This window comes from Sparus aurata, chromosome 19 (genome assembly GCF_900880675.1).
Source record: "Sparus aurata chromosome 19, fSpaAur1.1, whole genome shotgun sequence".
Taxonomy (NCBI): domain Eukaryota; kingdom Metazoa; phylum Chordata; class Actinopteri; order Spariformes; family Sparidae; genus Sparus; species Sparus aurata.
Genome location: NC_044205.1, coordinates 10,351,493 through 10,370,169, shown reverse-complemented (window position 1 = coordinate 10,370,169; position 18,677 = coordinate 10,351,493). Strand labels below are relative to the sequence as shown.

The window sequence follows — 18,677 nt, the reverse complement described above, 5'->3', positions numbered from 1 at the left end:
TGACAAACATCATATGTGTAATTTATGGCACAGCTCAAACGGGATCGAAATCTATATGTCTCCTCTCACCGACTACAGTATTATTTTTCTCCGAAGCTCCGGGAATGCAGGACTTCGGTCATGTTTACAGTATGTCGGTTCTTTGGCATCTTCCCGACCGACAAAAAGACTTCCGCTAAAATTTCCAAAATAAAACGTCCAATGTTGTGCTGAACGTGTAAATACGGATTGGATTGCAGCAGACGTAACGATTTGCAGCAGACGTAACGATTTGGCATATTGAGGGCGGGGCTGAAAGATTAGGCTTTAGCCTAACGTAAGGATATGTCACTGCAGCTTTTTTACATTTGAGAGGGCGACTCCACCCTACGCAGCCGCTGTTTCGCACAGCACAACTAGCATTCAGCAAGGATTGTCCTCCAGTGAATCCTGTAAAGTCCCACACTTTCTGAGGTAAGCTGAATTTTATACGTGTTATCGCACCGAGTTATGTGCGGAAGTTAACGTTGTTGACCAGTTACCCCTAGTTTACTATTTACTACTAGCCAAGTTAGCCAGCTAGCGTTAGCTGCTGTACTTTCTCTCACTGTAAGTGGTCCGTTTTTTTTCCCGTCCTTCCTTCCAGCCAGACTTCATTAGTGCTTTCGTTATTGTGTCACATTTTCCACGAAGCTCAGTTAATGTTCTACTAGGCCATGTCACACTGAGGTGTCAAGCTCGCTAATAAAACTCCACATTTCGATGTTTGTGGCGTTGCGTTTGGGTGTGTAACGTTAACGTTAACGTAGGTTACAGTCACTGTGTTGAACCAACTCGTGGAGGTAAGCTAAAATCCCTAAAACAACATATGTGTCTGCTCGTTTTCAACAGCATTTACCCTTTAGTAGTAATCTACAAATATGTGTATTCACAAAAATAATATATGTCTGCCTTTCGGGACTAACTAATCTTGACCATCTTCATGACAATCTACACTTCACAGTCAATAAAGTTTGTTTGCAAACGGCAACCACACAAGCGTTCAACTGGGAATACTTCCAGGTTGTGTTCACACAGTAATGTTCACCTGTGCCTACAGCTCGCTACCAGTCACACCATGGCTGCTCAGTGTGTAACCAAGGTGGAGCTGACTGTGTCCTGTGACAATCTCCTGGATAAAGACATCGGCTCCAAATCCGACCCTCTGTGTGTGCTGTTGATGAGCAGCTCTGATTCCCAGTGGTATGAGGTCAGTGGGATTGCTGGATTTGGATTCATTCAATATCAGAATGCTGTTACTGTAACTATTGTAACACACCATAAGCAGCAGTGTTTCAGAATACATGTAAGGGCAGCTCTCCCAGAGCCCCAAGGGACGTTTCAAATAGACCTTTTGGTCGCACAGTCATTGCAAAACCCAAAGAATCTGTATTTACTGTCATAAATAGCATAAAAAAGCAGCAAAAATGCCAGAATACAAATAATACAATTTAATGGGTGTGGCAGCGATGTCACTTCTTTGAGTGGTGTAAATGATTGACCCCCTAATGGAAAATCATTGCATAAGGCAGAAGTGACATATTTTCCATTCCCTGTTTCATTACGGCAAGTGTGACAGTACACACTACCTTTTATGACTTTGTTACAGGTTACAGCAGTGCTGTGGGTGTCTTGAAATGTGTGTAGTAAAACAAACGTCAAGCTTTCCAACCTTTCCCAACAGGTGGAACGCACAGAGAAGGTCCAAAATTGCCTCAGCCCAAAGTTTGCAAAAAAGTTTGTTATCGACTACTACTTTGAAATAGTGCAGAAACTGAAGTTTGGGATTTACGACATCGACAACAAAACTATTGACCTGAGTGATGATGACTTCCTGGGCCAACTGGAGTGCACCTTAGGCCAGGTAAGGCGTTTCTCTCTCAGTTTTCACAATGCGTGTTCGCACAAGGCTGTCCTTAAGTGCCTTAATCTGTTAAATAATGAATCCATTTGCAAGTGTTTGACTCAGAGGTGTGTTGAAAGTTTCAGTTCCTTACTTTCAGTTTTAATGAACAGAGTTTTTACATATTTAGATGCACAGTTCCTAAACAGATATCTACACAGAATCATACAGGATACATGCTGCTTATGTAATAACACACCACTGTGTTACCATGCGAGCGATCAAGAATGAAGATCAACAAATAAGCAGTTGCAGGGTAGACACTCAGCGTAATCAGACCCCAGATGTTCATTCTGCCTGATTGTTTTGGATGTTATTTCCCTGGTGGCCTGGCGGGTGCTCTGTTGTGCACTCACTCGCTGAGCTTATTCATTGTGCAGCTTTAGATGCGGTTGCTTCCCCTTCAACAACTGCCTTATTTCTTACTTGCTTTTAGGTCGTATCAAGTAAAAAACTGACCCGACCACTCGTGTTGAAGAACAAGACCCCTGCAGGAAAAGGGACCATCACAGTGAGTGGCAGAGAGGGCTAAACGTAAAAACGTTGCAGTGTTGTTTAAGTCCTCTGTTGTTTATTCATTTCCCCTCCTCTCTGTTGCAGATCAGTGCAGAAGAAATAAAAGATAACAGGGTGGCAAATTTTGAAGTTGAAGCGAGGAAACTAGATAACAAGGTTTGGGTCATACTGAAATCTGAAATGCTGTCGTTCATTTTTAGATAATCGGGTGCATTTAACTCATTGGTGTGTTTCATTCCTTTAATCATTTACAGGATTTCTTTGGGAAGTCCGACCCTTACCTGGAATTCTACAAGCAGACACAAACTGGGTGGCAGCTGGCTCACAGGACAGAGGTAAACACACTCACGCAGCATTGTAGTCATCTGATCTTAACTGTTCATTCTTTCCCATCATAAAAATATGGTCCTTTTTCCAGGGAGGGGTTATCACAACTGATGATGTGCAGTTAGTTTTATGATGCTAACCTTTTACCAAACACTTCCATTCTTTTCTCATTCACAACTGTCTGAGTGAAAAGAGGAACAACTGATGTCCTAAGTGTGTTACACCACAGTCTTTGTAATAACATGCATGTTGGGCCACACTACCATCTGTCCAATCAAAGTCAATATGTTGGGGTAACATAAGATTCTGTAAACCTCCTCATTTCACCAAATGACTGCACTGTTATGCCACAGAGGGATCATTTAATTTTAGATTGCAGTTTGCAGGCTAGACAGATAATTAGTTGCTAGTCTTTCCAGCACTGATAGAACCCTATAACCAGCTCAAACCATAAGGAATGCTCTTTATGGTTTCTATTATTTCCCCAAAGACCTTTTTCTTCCTGTCTGTTAATGAAGAACTCTGAACAATTTTATAAAACATGTTGACCTAATATTTTACTAAAAAAGGGAGGATTGTAATGTGATTTCAGGGGGACTTAAAGGATCTCTATAAGTTCCATGCAAATACTGCATGTTCTTGAAAGACTACATCCGTATAATTCTTATTCATTCTGTCCTCAGGTGGTGAAGAACAACTTGAATCCAACATGGAGACCCTTTCGAATCCCCCTGCAGTCTCTATGTGGAGGAGACATGGACAAACCTATAAAAGTACCCATAAATGCTTTTTCTTAACATCTTGAATGTGTCTTTAAACTGCCACTCACACCTGCAATTGCATTGCTCCTTATGTTTTGATACCAGTGAAACTACGTATATACATAGTGACATAGTAAAACCTTTCTTGGGGATTGTAAATAGATTTCAGAACACAATTATGTTTGCTCTCCCAGATATCACCACCATATTTACTGATTGGAGTGTATTCAGTACTATAGCTTGATGATATATATTTTTTTAACTTCTGAAGCAAACATGTCAGGAAGGAAGCTGTTTCCAACCATACAGTGCAAGTGAGTTACCCAGCGCCTCACAGTGTTTGTCTTCTTCCATCTTACATCACTAAATGGGTGAAGTGTGTGAATGGAAAAATGGGGAAAAATACAAGACACCACCTCAGCAGAGCATCCAGCCCTCCAATTTTTCTGTTACTCAACTCAGTCCTGCCATAAAAAAAACATGTCTGAAACAACACATTCTCCCGTCATTTTGCTGTTAGCTTCTGTCTAGTTCACTCGTATTCCAAGGAGTTGTCTTTTGAATCTCACTTTGGCATGTTTTTTGTCTGTTCTGTTTTCTTCACCTGCAGTTTTTTAAACCTCAAGGGTCAGTTCACTCGTCCCTCAAAAAAAGCCTCTCACTGACTTATTTTATGTTGCCTCGCATTTAGTGTAATTGTTTTTAATCTGCCCTCACCCTCGTAAAATGGAAGTGAGTGGAATTACAAGGTGTCTGTGTGAGGACAATATAGAAGGACTGTCCCTTTTTAAAAGCAGTTCATAGTGAGGGCTTTATTATTTTATTACGTTTGGGTGAACTGACCCTTTAGTTGTATTTGTTTGCTGTGTAAAAGATGTAACTGTTTTAGTGTTCACCGCGTGACCATTTGTTTTTTACCTGCTTCCAGGTCGAGTGTTATGACTATGACAACGATGGCTCGCATGATTTAATTGGAACATTTGAGACCACGATGACACGCCTCCAAGAAGCATCACGAACATCTCCGGTACGTGTGTTGTTGCACCCAAACGATGTCAACAAAGACAAACAACATTTCAAAGATGATTTGGATTGTCTTGTCCGCTGGCATTGACCCAGAAACTTGTGCTCCTCTGTCTTGCCGTCAGGCCGAGTTTGAATGCATCAACAGTAAAAAGAAACAGAAGAAGAAGGGTTACAAGAACTCTGGTGTCGTGAGCGTAAAGCTGTGCCAGGTATTGTACTTATTTTTTGTTTGCTTTTGGTATATTGAAAGTGTTTACTGGTGTGGTTAATCCATGGCCTTCGGTAGCAGCATGGACGTGAGATTACATGTTCTCCAATCCTCTCTTCTAGGTGGTGAAGGAATATACCTTCCTAGATTACATTATGGGAGGCTGTCAAATCAACTTCACTGTAAGTTTTGTTTATTTTTATGAAATTGGATTATTGGGTTACTCACGAGAACAAATGATTTTATATGATTGTATTTCCATGCATTACCTTCACATTTCCTGGCTCCCCAAATGTTTTTGGCAGGTGGCCATTGACTTCACAGGCTCCAACGGGGATCCCAAGTCTCCTCAGTCGCTGCATTACATCAGTCCTCAGGGCGTTAACGAGTACCTCTCTGCCATTTGGTCTGTGGGAAATGTCATCCAGGACTATGACAGGTATGTATGGCACATAAAACAAAGTCTTGGATATTTAAACTTCATATAGGGATTCATAATTTGTGATAATGAGTACCGACTTTACAATTTTTTGAAGAAATATCCCAATTATGTATGGATGGATGGATGGACGGATGGAATGGTTTGCATTTAAATGACCAATCATTCAGTCACTTATGTACTAGTGTTTTGTGTCCCTCCTGTGTAGCGACAAGATGTTTCCTGCCTTTGGCTTTGGAGCCCAAATCCCTCCAACATGGCAGGTGAGACCGGCATTTCACTGTGAAACTACAAATGCATTGAAGAGTTAAGATTGTTTGATTCTCTGAAGGAAAAGATATGATGGTTTGGCACAGGACATGTATCTGATGGAACTGTGTTTTACTCTCAAACAGGTTTCCCATGAGTTTCCTCTCAACTTCAACCCAGCAAATCCATTTTGTGCAGGTATGTTTACAATTCACTGCACCGTAGATACAGTCAGACAAATGATCAGACTGGTTGAAACAGATTATTTAATATGCGTGTGCGTGTGTAGGTGTTGAGGGTGTGGTGGACGCCTACAGGGTGTGTCTGCCCCAGGTTAAACTCTACGGTCCCACCAACTTCTCCCCGATCGTCAACCACGTGGCCTGCTTTGCCAAGCAAGCCCTCCAGCAGACCACTGCATCTGTAAGTATTTCTGTTCAGCCAGACTCTCAGAGAGCGTCTCCACATCAAGTAGTTCTCCAACCGTCACTTTATTACAAAGAAAGACAGTTTGTAGTTCACTAGCTTTCATCAGATTTAGTCTTAGTCTCTTGTTAGCCCTGCCACTATGTGTAGCACACGTTATTTACACTTGAAGTAAACATTTGGTTGTGCTACATAGGGCAGGATGGGAAAGGAAGTCTGTCAGTACTGATTTCCTTAATCTCTTTTGGCATCATTTGCACAGTGGAGCAGGATGATTTGGTTAGGGTTAGGATTAGGGTTGTTTGATAGCCACAGGATTTTATATTACCTCAGTAATTGTTTGTTAAAGCCATTTTCATACGCCAGGCTCACAGTTATTGAATTTGTGTCATTTGGTATGGCAGTAGCTCAGTCCTTGGTGACCAATTGTAGGAACCAGAGGGCCATGCTTAGACCAGTAGTTGAGAGGTAGCGGTTCTCTTCCTGTTATTGCCAAGGTCACAGAAGATGAACGGGCACGGAACTGTGCATTTCGGGCCTATTTGTTGCTAATGAAAAAACGCATACATTTGTATGCCCACAAGGACCTACATTGCTGTCGGTATGCTTAACAACTTGAACTCCCCTTTGGTTTTTAGCTCTATTTAACCTCTTAGAAGTGGTAATGCCTGTGTCGAAGGAAATAAACACAATAATACACAGCCTGGTGTAGTGCCTTCTCATCGTTCTTATTGCAGGTGAACAAAGCACTGGGAGGAGTCGGTTATGAAAGAAATGTAAAATGCTTTGGAGGAGGAAAACTAACAAATCAGGATTATGCATCTTACAGTGCAGCTGATAGCACTCGAGTACACCTTGATCACGTTGGACTACAATTTAAGAAACATTTGGGTTAAAAACTTCTGCCATTTGATTGTTGACCTGCGATCTCTGCTATCTTTCCAAAGCAATACTATGTTCTCCTCATCATCACTGACGGAGTGATCACAGACATGGACGAGACACGCAGTGCCATCGTCAATGCCTCCCGTCTGCCCATGTCCATCATCATTGTTGGAGTAGGGAATGCAGACTTTGATGCTATGGAGTTCCTGGATGGAGATGATGGACGTCTGCGCTCTCAGACTGGCGAGGCCGCCATGCGAGACATTGTCCAGTTTGTACCTTTCAGGCAGTTTCAAAATGTAAGTCACAGTGCATTACATGCCTTTCATATTGATTTATATAAGCTATGGGTTTTTAATCTTTGATTTCTGCTGATTTTTAACAAATGTTGACTCACTGCTGTAAGAACTGCATGCATTTCAAGCTTTTTTCCTAAACATTTGCTAAGTCATTTTCATTTAAACTGGCTTGTAAAAAAAAAAAAAAAAAGTAAAAATCCAAATCAGCATAGCAGTGGTCCCCATACACATGGCCAAACCCAGGGCTTCCTAAATCTCACTTAGCTTCCTTGTGCCTTGTTTATTTATCTCTTTTCAGGCGCCCAGCCAGGCTCTTGCCCAAAGCGTATTGGCCGAGCTACCTCAGCAAGTGGCCTCCTTCTTCAGTTTATTCAAACTGAAGCCCCCCCATGAGCCCAGTCCTTCATAGGGGTACCCCTAATATTTCAGTCATAAACCCTATCGCCATTCTAGCCTTTGCCTGGCCTTTAAGAATAACCTCACTGCTTCACTGCATGTAGTTTTTGCTATCCTCATTTAGTTTTAACTCATTCCAACTTCTCAAACTGTTTTACTGAAGATGCTCCCTCAGTGCTTAGTGAGAGAGACAGTACAACAAAGGTCTCAGGATCCAAAGCACTGGGGACCAATCACAAACATATCTTTGTTTATTTTAAAGGGAAAATTCCACTCAAAATTCCTGACAAATAATCAGTGAAATGATTGGCAGTTCTCTCCTTATTTTATGTCATGTATTTCACTAATTCTAACGGCTATGTAGCCAAATGTAGACGACATGATGTCATGGTATTTTCAGCAGAGCTACAGTTACAGCATGATATTTTCCTATATTTTAAACATATGCAGAACATTTTCGGTGTCCCGCATGAGTCATCAGCCTTCTTTCTAGACTCATCACATTATCAGAACATAGTGTGCATGGCTGGTTTGTAAACAAAATGCTGCATGCCACAGTAAGCACAGACTCAAGAAGGCTAACTGGTTAAAGCTGTTTGAGCAGGTTCTTTTAATGTTGTAAATGGTACAGCCAACCATTGGTCCACAATCTGTCGTGACCACTTGAATTCTAAGCTCCTTTCCAAGGTGGATCGATTAAAGTTTGAAGCTGGACAAAAAACTGTCACTGATCAAATACATTTTATTTATATAGCCCAAAATCACAATCACATTGTCTCAGTGGGCTCTACAACTGTTGTAATTTATTATTTGGAATTTTCCTATTTAACTGTCTTCATCTTCATGACTTCCTACTTCTCCCTCTGCTTCCTTCATTTAATTAAATCAGTAGTGATATTGATCCATAACCAATCATTTAAAAATAATGTAGATGTTTTTCTTCTCACCATTTTGCATATTTTTTGAACTCCTTCTTTTGCACCTCAGGCTCCTCGAGAAGCATTGGCCAAGAGTGTGTTGGCAGAAGTACCAGCTCAGCTGGTGGACTTTTTCAATACCATGAAGCTGATTCCACCCAACTCTACCAATCCTGCACCAAACCCCTCAGGGACCAACTGATACCACAAGGAAGAAACCAGACAAACCCTAGTCTCATCTCCTGCAGATCACAGCTTCATCTCATCACACCATCAGACAACTGTCATTGCTACACTTTCCTAACTCGACCACTTTTATTTCCCCTCCTTAATGGAATACCAGCATCCAGCTTGACAGCCACCAGAACCACACACAATACATCATACATAAGCAGTATCCACAAAGATCCAGCAGTTGTTCTATGAGTTGATTTTAGCTTTAGTTACTGATTGCTACTACAACTTTACAAAAGACACCAAACATAATCATTCAATTTAGTTTTAAGCTGATGTAGAGGAAAACAAACGCCTTAACTAGAAAGACAGCATAAGGATTTATTCATTGTCTCTGCACTGGCTCAAACAGGAAACCATCATTGTCTCTGCGGAAACACTGCACTGGGCTGTGACCTAGCCTGCTGTGGTTTATAATGCATCATACAAGTGCAATGTATTTCTGCCTGTTTTGAGGACTCGTCATGTAAAAGGCTTTTAGGCACTAAGATAACCAACTACATCACATATATGATGTTTAAATCCTATGAGCAATAGCTGAAGCACCACTAGTAGCATGATCATGTACAAATAGCCTAATAGCTTTGTAGCTGCTACTGTTTTGGCACATGGAATATACAGTCACAATAATGTCTGCTGTTGCACTTGCTTTCCTATGCACTCTGATATAGTAATGTTATGTACTAAAAAGACCCTAAGATTTTTTTATTTTACAAAAGAAATGCCAAACTCTGTGTGTAGGTTATAAACCATTGTACACCCAGAGCTATTTACACCTTAAATATGAATCAAAAATATTGTGACAACAACTGGCAATTAATTGTCTTTGTTCATGGTGGATTTGATTGTATTGTGCCAGTCTCATCACTCCTAGTATGTTTGGAAATGTACTGTTGTCAACCAATATGCCAGTTACTTTTGGTTACTTTGTGTTCACACATAGATTCAGTCTGTTTTTTTTAAATTTTGTTTTTTGTTTTACTTGTGATTTAATCAAAGTTTCATCCTTGTTTGGTAAACTGACTATATATATAAATGTTTATCAGTATTAAACTCTGTTAAGAAAAGTGCTATATAAATAGTCTAAAAAAGTGTATCATTATTATTATTAACGTCATTATAGACACTAGATACAGTTCTGTTCATTCATATTCACAAGAAGTACGTCTAATTCCATTGTAATTTGTACATTTTTTATATGGTTCTTACAATGAAAGCTAGAAAAAACATGTACTGATGTATCAAGTGTAATAGCTTTAGTGCTCTAGCTGAAATGGGTAATGTGCCTCAGTATTAACATACAAATAGTGTATCAAGCTTGCCAATAAAGCACCTCTTATCAATACAATACATGGTCAAATTCACTTCTTTGTAGCCCGTGGGACATCTGCAGCATACGAATATATCGAAGACTATAGTACATTGAGTATGTATATATTTTGAAATGGTTGTTTATTGTTGGAAGGCAGCTTTAAGCATCTGGTTGTTATACTCTGCTCAAATAGTGAAATGTGAGCTTTGGTTGCCATCTACTGGAAGGCCAAGTGAAGAACAGCCTTCTGCACATCTGTGTAACCCAATCATTACTGAATGAGATGAAATGAAACTCATGATGGAACTTGACATTTAGGATATTAATGGCAATATCCTACTATATAGATTTAACCTTTTAATGCAAATCTAATTCAGAAATAATTGTTAAATCCTTTTATTCTCAGACAACTGTGAAAACAATATTTTTTCGTGTGTGTAAATGTATTGCAGTGGAAACAACACTCCCTGACATTATGGTCTCAAGAGTTCAAACTATTTTTTTTACATTTTGACAAAATAACCCTTCAAGGCAAAAAAAATAAAATAGAAAATGACTGCCAATGACCACAAACAAACACTTTATTGTGGAAAAGAGTACAAAGATTCAGCTTATTCACAGATAACATTGTCAACAATATACAGAGTGATTGTGACTGTTCATCAAATCTGTATTTGGAGACACTATTCATCTCAACCCTAATGACCTGTCCTCAGGCACTTCAAGTTTTTATAGAAAAATAGGCTATTCTCTTCAGTTTTCAACCTTTATAATAAGATGCTAAATGACTTCTGTTCAGTCAGTAAATCCAGTGTGCAGCTTATCAGAATTGACTAACAGATGTTTGTGTTTTCTTAAATAATGAGAAGCGTCAGCCTACCAGCTCTATCTGCGTCTTTTGTGTAGATGAATGCACCTCGGAGCTATAAACCTACCGTTAACCTCTCAAGCAAGACTTAAACATTCTCAGCATGCAGAGGTCGTACTTTTACTACTACCTTGACAAAAGTAGCCAGTGATGCTTGTTACTCGACGTCAGAGTGGTTTCTAGCAGCTCAGCTGTGCTCGTGTCAGGCAAGTACAACCAAAGGACTGAAATGACTGGAGGTGAAACCTGATCCTAGTTTCTGGTTACATGCGATGGATGTTGTTGTGATCCATGAACTGCTTGAGGTTCTGCAGGTTGTCCCACCACTTGAAGAGGAAGGTCTCTGCGATGAGGCTGAACCAGGGTGTGATCTCCAGCTCCTTGCGCTTGGCCTTCTCCAGCATCTCCTTCAGCTCCTCCTTGCTCACGTAACAGTGGCTTTTGATCTCGTTGGGGTCTGGACTCAACTCCACGTTCTTTGGAGAGACATAACAAAGACAAGAGTATATAAGGCTGATACATAATACAGGTACAAAGACAAGTACAATCCAAATACACACTGGTATAAGTGTTGAGCCTCATCAAGATATAACTATATTTGATTTAGCAGATGTGTTTTGATCATATGCACAGATAAATGATCTCCTCATGGTATTCTATCAGTAGTGGACAGGGTGCGAATTACACTGAAACAGTACCTCATTAGTCAAGTGTCAGCTACCATTGCAGGGATCCATGACAACTGTGTCTCTGTTCTGTCCATTCAATCAAGCTTTGTTCAAGTTTTAATGCAGGATAACTATCTGTAATTCATGTCTTAAAAACAGTGATTTTCCCAGGCTTAAGTGTAGTTAAAGGTCTTTCTGTTACCATGCTTCTCAGCACAGCTAGATTGTACCGAGTTTCTCACACTAGCTGCTGGTTGTAACTAAAAGTTACAGTTAAAGCAGGCATAATCAGTGTTTTACATTGTGTTCCTGTCAGCTCTTTAGAGCACTTAGTGTCTTTTAACTCACCATTTTTCATTTTATGTCCTACAACATCATTGCTTTTAAGACAAAGTTAGAAACCTTGAACACTGGAGACTTTAGCAGCTAAGGAGTCTGATATTTCTGATAGTGGAGACCAAAAACAGAGCTAAAAGAGAGTAAATATGGGACTTAAACCCTTTTTACACAGGACTAGTATCACCTTGTAGTTGTTTTGACCATTACCTGCACGTGTTAAAAGCATTAATAAAATATGTGAAGCTCATTTAGATAGTCAAAGAGGCTTTTTACCTGAACGTGAATATGATCAAACTTTTGATCCTCTTAACCTGAACATAGCCGATCTCACAGCACAGCTGTTTACCGCTGCTCAACATCTTATAAGCTGCGATCAAATTGTTAGGTTGCCTGACTACAGAAAACAGACGTCAAATAAAAGATGACCCCAAACCAAAGAGATACCTATTAACACAGGACTAATATTATCACATTTACTTTATGTTTGGTGAAATATGGTAGGTAATGTGGGAGGTATACTTAAATTACGGACATGGCAGATTTTCACAGGAATAAGATCACAACCTCTGCATTAATCACAAAGTCCCCAGATAACACTAATCCTGTGTGACCACGGCTTTAGATTTGTCAGGTGAGCACAAACACTGTTGTGATAATGTCCCTCCTTATCAGATGAATGTGTGAATAAGCAACTATTTGCTTTCAAGTTCACCATATAAGCTTGAAAAGCGATAATATATCAGTGTTATGTTTACAGCTTGTCACAGTCAGTGCCGCTTAAAGCATACGGTTTTCAGGGATATAAATCCCAGACAACTAATTAACAACAAATACTATTCCCACAGTCTTTTCAGAACCCATCTAAATGAAAGAATATTCAATCATCTGCTCAAAAAAACATTTGTAATCCGTTACTAAAGCTATAGTTCTTTGAAGTCTGAACAAACTAAATGGTAGCACTAGATGGTGTACATCCATGTGTTGAACAAAACAAGTCAGGAGATTTCAGATGGCTGGGAATTTAGTTTTCAGAACTGATGTTTTGCTTTGTCACTTGAATGTATTGACAGTAGCCGGGGAGACACCACATGTATCCTCATGTAAGTCAACTCCAAGTCAAACAGACATTACAGTGCTACCTTCTGCATGAAGAGGATGTAGTCGATCTCGTGCTCCCCCCACACGCCATCTGACTGCGCTTTGTAGTGGATCCTCGTTAGGTACGTCATTTCATCAGGTGTCACCTGAGGAGCAGCGGGAATGAAGAGGAAGATCACACAGAAGGAAAGATTCTCTGCAGTCCTCAATAATCCTTTCACGTTAAATGCAGAAAGCAGGACTACGACAAACAAACACACACTCACACAGACACACACAGACACACAGTATACCTGTTCCATGGGGATACCCAATTCAGCCTTGAGTCTCCTCTGAGCCGCTCTCCTCACTCCTATTGCATCCTTCTCCTCCAGCTCACTCTCTGTATGTAGAGGATGACTGCAGCATGTATTTGTGAAACAGCCTGAACACACACACACACACACACACAGACAGACAGTGGTGGTTAAACAAATTGCCAAAATGTAATAATAGTGTTTTCCAAAAACAAGTTCCCAGTACCCATTGGGACTTTTTTAAATTGCTGGTTTTGTCTGACCCAAAGACAGACATAACCTGAAAATAGTCAACCTCGAAAAAGATTCTATATTTGCATCACGAAGGACATAAGTAACTGACTGATCAAAATTATTTTGGTCCACTCTTGCATAGTTGGACTAATGTCCACAGCACTGTAGAAAGCTCTGGCTTTGCATGTCTTTAAACCAATCACAATCATATTCAGCTGAGCTAAATCAAGGATGCAGCGACAGTGCCACTGAAAAATATTGTCACCAGCTTGAAGCGGCTGAATCCCTGTAAAAGTAAATGTGACATATGCTAGCTTGTTTACATTTGTACCGTTAGCAGGTAAGAGTAAGCATCTTCGGCGTGTAGGCTGCTAGCTCAGAGGTTGTTGTTGATATACCCCATAGCAACCTACCACTGGCCGCCTAATGGCCGGCTTATATCAACAGTCTACATCCACTGAGTCAGACCAGTCCACTGATAATCAGTTATTTGACTAATACAGGTGTGCCCTAACAGGAAAGAGCTCAATCCCTTCAGTTCCCTTCATTGACTGATGAAAAAAAAAATCAAACATTATAAACAGTGATATGCTTATATAATCTTTTATTTATTTTTTTGCAAATGTCCAGGGATGGGCCAATGTCCTGTACAGGCCACAGGTTGGGCAGCCCCGGACATTGCCAATAATGTTGTCTTATGACTTTGTCCATGAAATAACATGGGCAACAAAGTTTGTTACGGTGTGTGTGACACTAATTGTACCGTAGTGGATCACAAGAGTGGTAGGAGGAAGAGGAAACAGGTTAAAGAATTGTCACCAACCTGGAAAAGTGATTTTGGCGTCTGACCTCTGTTGTAAGAGCAGCTTCTCTTCACTGTTGAAGATGAAGACACTGAATGCTCTGTGCAGTAAACCTGGTACAAAGAAAACAGAAAATGATTTACCATAAGTACAAATCTGAAAGTTAAAACGATATCTACTAAAGGAATGACAGTTTAGCATGGTAGACGGGTACCTTTGTCGATGTTGGAGTTGAGGTGGCAGTTCTTCTTTGTGTCTGCTCCGATCTTGCGGTCGTCCTCGTCGATGAGGATGCACATCTCGGCCAGCAGCTTAACCTGCTTCTCGTCCAGGTGGTCTGTGGTTATCTCAGGCATTCTGATCGCAGACTGCAGGTGTCTGGCCTCACTGTGGCACACAGGAGGGGATTCAGGCAGATAACAGAGGATAGTTTAGTGTGGATTCACATCGAAACAGAAGCTGTACACTTTTAAAATGACATATTAAACACAACAGGTAGCATTTGACATAAGAATCCTACTTCTGTTTCTTAGCTTTCAAGTTTGTAGAAAATGAAGAGCAAAGTCGACCTGCTGAGGAAGACTGTGAGATGCTCTTAAAAACTCTAGAGAAAGCCAGTAAGTAGACATTGAGTTTTATGATTATGATTACAGCTAACATGACAACAACTGATGTGGAAAAATGTCTACTTTCTCACACAGAATCACATATAATCACACTACCGAGGAGGAGGCAAAAAGATTTGGCTTAATCTTGATCTATCCCGTATCAGCCTTCTGTCTTAACCTCCAGACTCAAAGCCTCCTTACATAAAGAAGGCCAAGTGTGAAGGACCCTGAAGTTGGCTGTCTGTGTTAACTGACCATGTCAGCGCAAAAAATTAAACATGATTACAATCAGAACAAAAATCAGAAAATACTGCAAAATGCCCATAAAATTTCTTAGTGCCAGGACGGATGTCTTTAAATTAGTTAGTTACTTAGTTTTTATTTTCAGTTTTACTGCAAATTAATATCAGGCCCATACATAAGTTTTCAGTCTCCTTGATAGGTGATAATCAGCATCGGTCCTGAAAAAGGCACATCAGTCGTTGCTGATTTTGTGTGTCCGAAAGTACAAAACCCACAGATATCAAAGTATATTGGCAAAAAAATACCTCTTGATAGGCTGCATTTGCTTAATAAAGAAAAAAAAAACTATTAACTGTAAAAAGTTATTCTAGAGTACTGTTAATAAGTTATTTAGTTCATTGCTTATTTAGAGGTGATCCACATGATGCCACAGCCTGGCTCCAAAGTTTACAACGTTAGCATGTTACATTAGTAACATGCATTGACTGCAGCTTACCTTAGCTGCTGTATAACGAATTAAAGAGAATATATTCAGGCTTTGGGCTATTCTGAAATTTCGTACTTTAACCGGGACGCAAAGCCACAGCAAGTAGAAGACTTTTTTTATATTAAGAATATGACTTGACTACCTTTCAGTAACGTTATGAGACAGCCTTCACTACCGCTCAGCTATCAATAGCACAGACAACACTCAGCTTATGGTCAATAGGCTTACGTCTGGCTTTCCTGTCTTTAACCTCAGGCCGTGCCTTGTAGCGTGCTCGCAGACCCACAGAGCCCTGTCTTACCTGAATATAGTTCTGCGGCAGTCAGTAAAGGCTGGGCGGTTGTGTCTGAGCCGTGATGCAGCAGCTCTTCCAGGTACGTTTGATTTCAGCACGGACGCTCCCTCGCAGGACACCATCCGCAGCACCGCCCACACAGCCCGCACCATCGCCTGACCAAAACAGGAAACCAATCACAAGGACTGAGGGTGTGGATGTTGGTAAAAACCGGACAGGAGTTCCTGCAGTCAGGCTCGGAAGATACCTGGGGACTGAAAGCCTTTTGGATAGATACGGTGCTTTCACTCCATTAAAGGGGCACTATGTAGTTTTAGAAAATGCAAGCTCAGAATTTTAATATTAATAATATTATTGAGGTAATAATACAAACTCAAATGTATTTATTTTTCCCATATCTGAATAAACAAGCTGTTCTCAGAGAAAAATTAAGTCCCCAGAACCCTGTTTGAAGCTTGAAAGGTGGCAGGGTCCACCAAATACAGCCAACAGTCAATGAAAATCAAATCAAAAGATTAAGATTTCTTTCCCCAAAACTACACACTGCACCTTTAAACCCTTAAACACGTTTTACTGTACACTTTAGGACTGTAAGTAATTATTAAGTTTGCTTCCATCCCTTAGGGCTGCACAATTAATCAAATTTGTTTTAGTTAATTGATTGATCTAGATAATGTAAAGAAAAAAAAGTAAAGAAAGGCAAAAAAGCAGATGCTCTAAGACTCCCAAGTACCATCTTGAAATTGCCTGTTCTGTTCCACGAACACTCATTAACTCCCAGGTATTCACTTTAAATTGGTGGAAAAAAAACGCAAATAGGACTAGCAAGTCATACAAATCAAATTTTGCTTGATAAATGAGTTAACTTATCCAGATTGTGGTCACATCGTTTTTTCAGTTAATTGTTGAATTAACTTCCTAATTGTTGAAGCACTGGAATAATTTCTAACAAAGTAGCCCATCTCTTTTGGCATCAAATTTTGTATTGCTTTGCAATCAACCATTGATTTCCATCAGTTTCACAATTAAGAGATACTATTTTGTGATAAAAGACTTATTCACATCTGAACACAATATTTGACTACAAGAATGCATTTACTTTATGCTACAAGTAAACTCTAGTAAGAGTATGTACGTGTTACCAGCAAAAAGTACTTAATGTATAAACAATAAGTATTCAATGCAGTAAAATGACTCCTGGGAGCGATTTACTGTTGTCTATATTAATATATTATTAGCTATCACTGATGCATTAAATGAATGCATGGAGTGTTAATCGTCAGTCTTATAATCCGGTTCCAGTAATCCACCGCGTGTTTTCCACTTAACACTCACTGTCAACACGCCATCAGACCACTGCACAGAACAACCCGCACCACCCAGGCCTGACAACTGGATATATAAGTATGCATTGTCTGCTACATATACAGTGTACAGGGAAATTGATGAAACTTTCAGTTACTTACAAAATAATCTGCAGTTTCAAGTAGATAAACGACGTATTTTGTCTTTGTTTACGACGATATATTAGAGCTGAATGCTGTGGCCGAACAACCTAGCATTTACTCCCTCCCTCTGAGGTCACGCTTTTTCATTGGCTGTGTTGGTGTTGGTGTGGGTGTGACAGCCCATTGGCTTAGAAAGTGCAAACACAAACCACATGATGCGGAAGTCAGTGTACCAATAAAATGCGTGATGTGTCAAAAATTCGGATTGAAATTATGAAAACTGTGAAATATTAACGTGTCATTGCTGACCACCGGCAAAGTCGTACGCGAAAAGCACGTTGAGATAAACAGACTGACCTGTTCACATTATTTTATATCGCCCTTCCCTGAAGCTGCTTTGTAGCATTAGCTTCCGCATTGAAGGGGATAAGCTATGTGGCAGCTAGCTTCCACTAGCCTGTAACGTTAGCTGATCTCTAGACATCCAAGCACAGTATGAATCCGTTGAGGCAGTGACAGCGGTGAGTGACCTTCCTGCGGCGCTTAACTCGGAATCATTTAGGTGATGGGGCACTAGTTATTAAAGTAACGGCGAATATCAAGTGTGCAAGCGTAATTTAGCACGTTAAGTTGCTCTAGGTAGATAACCTTAATTAAATTCACGTGTGTTGTCCTGGCGCATTTCGTACGTCCACTATCGCAGCTAAGCCCGTTATGAACAGTGACGCCAGGTGATATTGTTATGCGAGCTGCCCCTGACATTAATTACTGAACTACGCCATCAAAATGACGGCAGGAACCTCCAGAGTCCAAAAATGAGAGTCGTTCCCATAGCAGGGAAGGCCTGGAAGCTGAACTTCATAAAAAATAATGTGAATTTAATGCCTGAACGCGTCATGACACACGCAGGTTTATTACAGCCGGTGAATTCTGTGAGGCTTCGCCAACTAAATTTACATGACACAGCCTAATGTCTAAATTTGACCGTTTATCAGCTTTTATTACCAGCGTCGTCTTTCAATAGCAGTGTGAGTGGTAGTCACTAAAGTTAAATTAAACTTTTAACCCTAATTTAATTGCTAGGACTGTTTAATGGAGTTTTGAGTGATGTTGTTTTTGAGCAGCAGACAGCACCAACGAGTATTTAAAAAAATCTGAATAGGCCTCTCTCTCTATTAGTTTGTCTCTCTCTACCTTTCAACTTCAGCAGTTCCTGAAATGGCTATGAACTTGAACTCCACTTCCTACCATTTCTTTTCTCTCTCTCTCTTCTCCTGCAGGCAGGTGGTGACAGCAGACCAGCCTAATTCACCCAGCGGCTAGCCAGAGAGCAAGCCAGCCTGGCCTTTGTTTACCTGGTTCTCAGGTGATAGG

General features: G+C 40.3%; 2 protein-coding genes across 6 annotated transcripts; one reads left to right on the top strand and one right to left on the bottom strand.

Annotated features, from left to right (window-relative positions):
- Positions 1-194: 194 nt before the first annotated feature.
- LOC115569753 (copine-3-like) lies at positions 195-9,952 on the top strand. Of its 2 annotated transcripts, XM_030397837.1 has the most exons (17): positions 195-453; positions 1,079-1,228; positions 1,703-1,882; positions 2,358-2,432; positions 2,522-2,593; positions 2,692-2,772; positions 3,448-3,537; positions 4,454-4,552; positions 4,674-4,760; positions 4,882-4,941; positions 5,065-5,198; positions 5,407-5,461; positions 5,594-5,645; positions 5,737-5,870; positions 6,821-7,057; positions 7,356-7,468; positions 8,441-9,952. In XM_030397837.1, the coding sequence occupies exons 2-16, from the start codon at positions 1,097-1,099 to the stop codon at positions 7,464-7,466; spliced, it is 1,599 nt and encodes a 532-aa protein (XP_030253697.1). In that variant the 5' UTR covers positions 195-453; positions 1,079-1,096; the 3' UTR covers positions 7,467-7,468; positions 8,441-9,952. The 2 variants fall into 2 exon arrangements, with proteins under 2 accessions (XP_030253697.1, XP_030253696.1); XM_030397836.1 differs by lacking the exon at positions 7,356-7,468.
- A 527-nt stretch (positions 9,953-10,479) lies between these two features.
- On the bottom strand, positions 10,480-18,672 carry idi1 (isopentenyl-diphosphate delta isomerase 1). 4 transcript variants are annotated; one of them, XM_030397830.1, is made up of 7 exons: positions 18,552-18,672; positions 15,862-16,010; positions 14,437-14,609; positions 14,243-14,335; positions 13,183-13,313; positions 12,931-13,035; positions 10,480-11,260 (listed from the first exon to the last, which is right to left on the bottom strand). In XM_030397830.1, exons 1-7 carry the CDS (start codon positions 18,552-18,554, stop codon positions 11,048-11,050), a joined length of 867 nt encoding a protein of 288 aa, XP_030253690.1. In that variant the 5' UTR covers positions 18,555-18,672; the 3' UTR covers positions 10,480-11,047. The 4 variants fall into 4 exon arrangements, with proteins under 4 accessions (XP_030253690.1, XP_030253691.1, XP_030253692.1 ...); XM_030397831.1 differs by lacking the exon at positions 18,552-18,672 and adding an exon at positions 17,322-17,441; XM_030397832.1 differs by lacking the exon at positions 18,552-18,672 and adding an exon at positions 17,322-17,418 and having other exon boundaries at positions 15,862-16,109.
- Between the last annotated feature and the right edge of the window lie 5 nt (positions 18,673-18,677).

Excerpts from the sequence above, each read along its gene's own strand:
- LOC115569753 (XM_030397836.1), top strand. The coding sequence starts at position 1,097 with ATGGCTGCTCAGTGTGTAACCAAGGTGGAGCTGACTGTGTCCTGTGAC. Across the intron at positions 3,538-4,453 it reads ACATGGACAAACCTATAAAA|GTCGAGTGTTATGACTATGA; the intron begins GTACCCATAAAT and ends ACCTGCTTCCAG. Across the intron at positions 5,871-6,820 it reads TCCAGCAGACCACTGCATCT|CAATACTATGTTCTCCTCAT; the intron begins GTAAGTATTTCT and ends ATCTTTCCAAAG.
- idi1 (XM_030397830.1), bottom strand. Across the intron at positions 13,036-13,182 it reads TGGGTATCCCCATGGAACAG|GTGACACCTGATGAAATGAC; the intron begins GTATACTGTGTG and ends GCTGCTCCTCAG. Across the intron at positions 11,261-12,930 it reads ACATCCTCTTCATGCAGAAG|AACGTGGAGTTGAGTCCAGA; the intron begins GTAGCACTGTAA and ends GTCTCTCCAAAG.